General features: G+C 42.2%; 1 protein-coding gene across 4 annotated transcripts in view; it reads right to left on the reverse strand.

Moving 5' to 3' along the window:
• Window positions 1-6372, reverse strand: part of cstf2 (cleavage stimulation factor, 3' pre-RNA, subunit 2) — a 68326-nt gene extending 61954 nt beyond the window's left edge. For 2 of the 4 annotated variants that reach the window (XM_043704572.2, XM_043704573.2), the window contains exons 1-2: window positions 6264-6369; window positions 5030-5108 (exon numbers count right to left, since the gene is read on the reverse strand). In XM_043704572.2, the coding sequence (XP_043560507.2) occupies window positions 5030-5108; window positions 6264-6318 (134 nt within the window). In that variant the 5' untranslated portion in view covers window positions 6319-6369. Of the gene's footprint in view, window positions 1-5029; window positions 5109-6263 lie in introns of all 4 variants that reach the window. The other 2 variants (XM_043704570.2, XM_043704571.2) reach the window with 2 other exon arrangements.
• Between the last annotated feature and the right edge of the window lie 37 nt (window positions 6373-6409).

Consider the following 6409-nt stretch of genomic DNA (forward strand, 5'->3'; position numbering starts at 1 on the left):
GACTATCAATCCAAAAATGTAGCTAACGTTCTGGGGACCCAGGTTTGAATCCTGCCACGGCAGATGGTGGAATTTGAATTCAACAAAAATATCCGGAATTAAGAATCCACTAATGATCATGAAACTACTAACTTTTGTCAGAAAATCCCATCTGGCTCACTCATGTCCTTCAGGAAAGCAAATCTGCTATCCTCACCTGGTCTGGCCGACATCCAATTCCAGACCCACAGCAACACTGATGACTTTCAACTGCCCTTTGAAATGATCAAAAAAGCCACTCAGTTGTGTTAATCGCCATGACGTTCAAGAAATTAAACTGACGAACCACCCAGCAACAACCTAGGCATCAGAAAGACTACGACAGCACTGTCAACCTGCAAAGTCCTCCTTACTAACATCTGGGGACAAGTGCCAAACTGGGAGTGTTGACTCAGGCTAGTCAAGCAACAGCCTGACAAAGTCATACTCAGACAAGCATGGTGGACAGACAATGTCTCAGTCATTACCATCACCATCCCTGATATGTCTTGTCTCACTGGCAGGACAAACCCCCAGAGGTGACGGCATAGTAGCATACAGTCGGGAGGGAGTGGCCCAAGGAGTCCTCAACATGACTTAGGAAACCATGAAACTCATGGCTCAGGTTAAACATGGGCAAGGAAACCTCTTTTTTTTTAAAACCATATACCATCCTCCCTCAGCTAATGAATCAATACTCCTCCATGTTGAACATTGAGGAAGCATTAAGGGTGGCAAGAGCACAAAATGTATCTGGGTGGGGGATTTCAATGTCCACCATTAGGACTGGCTCAGCAGCAGGTGGTGAGGGAACCAACAAGACAGAAAAACATAGTTGTCCTCATCCTTTCCAATCTGTCCATGAGAGTATCGGTAAAGGTACCACTGCACAGTCCTTGTGGAGACGAGGTCCCACCTTCACATTGACAATTCCCATCCATCATGTTATGTGCTCCTATCACTGTGCTAAATGGGACAGACTTTGAGCAGATCTAGTAACCGAAGACTGGCCATCCAGGACAGCACAGTGCCTCAGCGGTTAGCACTGTTGCCTCATAGCACTAGGTAACCTGGTTCAATTCCAGCCTTGGGTGACCGCATGAAGTTTCTGCCAGGTACTCCAGTTTCATCCCACAGTCCAAAGATGTACAGGTTAGGTGGATTGACCATGCTAAATTGTCCATAGAGTCCTGGGATGTGCAGGTTAGGTGGATTAGCCATGGTAAATGTGGGGTTATGGGAATAGGGTAGGGGGCTGGATCGGTGTGGAATGCTCTTCAGATGGTGCAGACTCAATGGGTCAAATAGCCTCTTCCCACACTGTAGGGATTCTACAATTCCATGATGAGGTGCTGCGGGCCATCAACAGCAGCAGAATTGTACTCCAGCACAATCTACAACCTTAGACAACCTAAGGGGTCCAGCATATCCCCCACTAAATCATTAGTATCAAGCCAGGGGATCAACCTTGGTTCAATAATGTGTGCAGGAGGGCAGCCAGGAGCAGCACTAGGCATATCTAAAAATGAGACATTAATACCATGCAGCATTAGCAGCAAGTGACAAACAGAGCTAAATGATCCCACAAACAATGGGTCAGATCTAAACTCTGCAGTCATGCCACAGCCAATTGTGAATAGTGAACAATCAAAGAAATCGCTGTAGGTGGCAGGTTCACAAATATCCCCATAGTGGAAGAGCCCAACACAACAGAGCCTAAGTTAAGGCTAACGCATTCACAGTAATCTTCACGCAGTGACAAATGGGTGATCCATCTCAGCCTCCTCGAGTTGTCCCCAACATCACAGATGCCAGTTTTCAGCCAATTTGATTCCAAATGATACCAAGAAACAGTTGGAGGTGTGGATACTGCAATGACTATGGACCCTGACAACATTCTGACAATTGTACTGAAGATGTGTGCTCCAGACTTTGCCGCTGCCCTAGCCAAGTTCTTCCGGTACAGTTACAACACTGGCATTTACCTGACAATGAGGAAATTTGCCCAGGTATGTCCTGTACATGAAAAGCAGGAGTAATCTAACCCGGCCAATTACTACCCCATCAGTAAAATGATGGAAGGTGCCATCTACAGTGCTGTCAAGCAGCATCTGTTCAGCAATAACCTGCTCAGTGACACTCAAGTTGGATTCCACATACACACTCAGCTCTTGGCCTTGTTACAGTCATGGTTCAAATATGAATAAAAGCACCAAATTCCAGAGGTAAGGGGAGAGTGACAGCCCTTGAAGTCAAGACTTCATTTCGACCAAGTATCGCTTCATGGAGCACTCGTAAAACTGGAATCAAACTGCAAAACTCTCCAGTTATTGGGAGTCATCCCTGGCATACAGAAAGATAGCTGAGTTTGTTGGAGTCAGTCATCATAGCTCCAGAACATCCCTGCAAGAGTTACTCAGGGTAGTGCCCTAGGCCCAACCATCTTCAGCTGCTTCATCAATGACCTTCCTTTCATCAGAAGATCAGAAATGGGGATGCTCGCCAATGAGTGCACAATGATCAGCATCGTTCACAGCTTGTCAGATACTGAAGCAGACCATGTTCAAATACAAGAAGATCTGGACAATATCCAAATCTGGACAAGTGGCAAGTAACATCTGTGCCTCACAAATGGCAGATAATGACCACCTGCAATAAAAGACAATCTAATGACTATCCCTTGACACTCAATGATGTTACCATTACTGAATTCCCCACTATCAACATTCTGAGGGTTACCACTGACCAGAACCTCAACTGGACTTGCCACATGAGCAGAGTGGCTGCAAGAACAGGTCAGACACTAGGAACAGGGTGGGAAGTAACTCACATTCTGACTCAACATAGCCGTCCATCATCTACAAGGCTCAAGTCAGGAGTGTGATGGAATATTCCCAACTTACTTGGATGGATGCAATGCAACACCATCAAGGAAAGAAGCCCATTTGAGTACGACCACATCGACAAGCATCAACTTTCTCCACTGACACTCAGTAGCAGCACTTTTCACTATTTTCAGGATGCACTGCAGAAATTCACCAACGATCCTTTCAAACCCACATCCACTTCCATCCAGAACAGGGAGGACAGATGATACATGGGAACACCACCACCTATGAGTTTTTTTCCATAACACTCACCATTCTGATTTGGAAATATACCTCCATTCCTTTACTGCTACTGATTCAAAACCTTGGATTTCTCTCCTTAAGGGCATTGTGGTCATCCTTTCAGCACATGGGCTGCAGTGGTTCAAGAAGGCAGCTCATTACCACCTTGTCAAGGTCAACTAGGGACAAGCAGTAAATGCTGACCAGTCAGCGATGCCCAAGCCTCACAAGTGAGAAAAAGTCACCAATGTCAGTAAATATGGTAAACAATTTGCAGAGACCAAAGTCCTGTAAACATTAAATGAGATGAATGATCTGTCTGTTTTAGACAATGGTCACTGAAAAATAAATGCTGATCAGACAGCAAGAAAACACAACTGCTGCTTTCCAAGAAATCCTTGTTATTCAAAGCATGTGTGTGATGCTTTTTGTTAACTCTCATCTGAAAATTGATGTAAACACTCAGTATTCCTCGAAACAATCAACCTTGGTTTTGTGTTCTATTTGGTGTTGAGCCAAGGATCAAAATTTTTTCACAAGTGAAAGTGCAATAACCAAACCAAGCTGGCAATTACAAACCTTCATTACAAGTATTTCACATTTCGTGCTTTTCATATTTCCTAACCAGGTTAAACTTATTACATAGTCAATTATTTTCTGGAAACCTTCAAAATATCTCTTCCACATCAGTGTATGTTTGTTGTGTCTTTAATTAGTTACCCTCTAATAAGAAACTTTACATTAATTTTGTTGTCGTACATCTTGATGTGTCATAATATTTAACAGTTTGAGGGGTATTTTAATGAAAGCATACTTATCTCATAACTTGCAATTAAATGTTTAATGCAGCCAAGTTTACTTCAGCTGCAATGTCTGACTGAAAAAATTCCTGTTAAGTCATTCTATTCAGGTCAGCCTGCAAGGATTTTTATTTTAAATCTGATTTAAATATATTGTAAACATAAATAACATAACAATCATTATTTTGATGAAACTAGATTTTTCTGTATCTTTAGGTAAAAGGTATAACTAGAAGCTAGAAATTTTAATACGGTTCAGAATTGCAGGAATCCAGATTTCAACAAGTCTCCAGTAAGAGGGACAGTGCCAGGCAAAAAAAAATATCTGAACAAATCCCACCCACCCCCCCAAAAAAATTAAAAAGACTCAGTTATCCAATATTGAACTCTGAACCATTATAATATCATAATGTTCCATTTTCCTGATTCATTGTTTGAGCCAGCATGGCATTGGTCTATGGAATATATGAATGCATTTGAAGGGGCAAATAATTAGGTGTGAAGCATTTTTTGACATCTTAACGATGTGACACTATATAAGTTAAAGTTCTTTCCTATACTATTGTGAACATAACAGATTGACAAGATTTTTAGTTCACAGAATACTGTCGGAGATACCAAACCATTCTATGACATAAATAGTCTGTGGTGCAACATATGTGCACCAACAATCCCTGACACAAGTGGTCAGACCTCTGCAATTTGTTGCAAGTAAACAGTGAGGAAAAAAAATCCAAATATTTCCAGATACAAAATTTGTGCTACTCCAGTTTGCTCTCAATGTTTTTTGAAAAAAACAAGAGATCTGGGAATCCCCCGTGTAAATACAAATTGAGCTTTAACTTTGTGAGTTTTGCAACTTCATTGGCTGGAAAGAACTTCAATGTCTGGTGATTGTGAGAAGTAATATATAAATTCAATTATTGTCCCTTTTCTTAACAATAAAAGGAGACTTGTTTTGAACTTGGGGAAGAGAAGAGGTTAAAAAGCCTCAAAAGGTAAAACCTCCAATGGCATGAGTCATGCCAGCTAACCTTCCAAAGTATTGCACTTGTATACTGTGCAGCTGGAGCTGACTATTCATTGTCACACACAAAATACCTGAAACTCAACACTGGACCAACTTCAGAGAAAATATCCTTCAATTGTTCTTCTGTAGCTTCATATGGAATATTTCCCACTATAAACGAGAAGAGGCATAATAGAATTTCAAACCAGTTTGGGAATCAACATTCACTTCAAAAATACGATTTTGAGTTTAGTGCATTTATTACTCTACGGAAGTGAATGAGTTATTCAGTTTATGTTTAAATTGTAAATGAAGCAAGTAAAGGAGAAACAAATTGACGGAACTTGCACAGAGGATTTTAATGAATGGTCTCATTAATAATGGACCTTTCAAAACAGGAGTAAATGAAGTGAACTTAAATGCAATCTCTACTAAATGATTATACATCTTGTATGCTAAAGAGAATCTGCTCTTCATAATGATTAGTGTGTAAAGGAATCCAGTAGCTAGAACAGAGTTGAAGGAGGTAAATCCCCAATCCATACTCATTTGCTCCGGTTTCATCCCACAGTCCAAAAATGTGCAGGTTAAGTGAATTGGCTATGCTAAATTGCCCATAGTGTTAGGTGATGGGGTAAATGTACGGGAATGGGTCTGGGTGGGTTGCGCTTCAGCGGGTCAGTGTGGACTTGTTAGACCGAAGGGCCTGTTTCCACACTTTAAGTAATCTAATCTAATCTAATATTTACTTTTTCGGTCAAGTCAGTATTGGGAATGCTAAATGGCCTCCATATTTCTAAGTTGGGGGATTACTGATTACAACTTTATCAACTAATTGGCATCCAATATCCAATACAGGAATTGTACATAAGGTTGACAATGCTTGGTAAAAAGGTGGGAGTTTAAAAAAAGGTCTGGAGACATTTGTCCGTTAATTCTCTACACTGATCAAAAGTGAAAAATTCATCATCTTTTCTCTCTGAAAGGATGTTGTATCTGCAAATATTCAACATTTGCAACTCTTTGTTTTAATCCTAAACATTTCGTTCACTCCCAACAGCACCTTCATCAAGATTCTTAGGGTGCCTAATTATTACGCTTCCTGGCCGTGTATTTCCCTCCCCCACCACGTTCACAGTGACCCTGGTTGCCAGGCACTTTCCCTGTCGCAGCTGCTCTCAGGCCCGCTCTCCAACTGACACGGAGCATCAGTCTCTCCTTAACCTTCCTCCAGCAGCTCATGACCCAGTCTATCATCCCTGCCACCGCGGCACGTCCCCCAAATCCCACTACTGCATCCAAGAAGCTCTCGCCGAGGCCCCTTACCGAATACGGAGCGCAGTGAGCGATCAATGGCCGGGTCCCGGACCAAGTTGGCCATTGCTACGGCACACCGCGCTGCTTCCGGCGACAGGCCGGAAACCGACCCGCAAACCCTTCCGCCCTCGCCTGAACTCAGGTTTCCGACCCGC

Source organism: Chiloscyllium plagiosum, unplaced genomic scaffold (genome assembly GCF_037043375.1).
Source record: "Chiloscyllium plagiosum isolate Xiang-an unplaced genomic scaffold, Cpla_swu_hap1 HiC_scaffold_11, whole genome shotgun sequence".
Lineage (NCBI taxonomy): Eukaryota > Metazoa > Chordata > Chondrichthyes > Orectolobiformes > Hemiscylliidae > Chiloscyllium > Chiloscyllium plagiosum.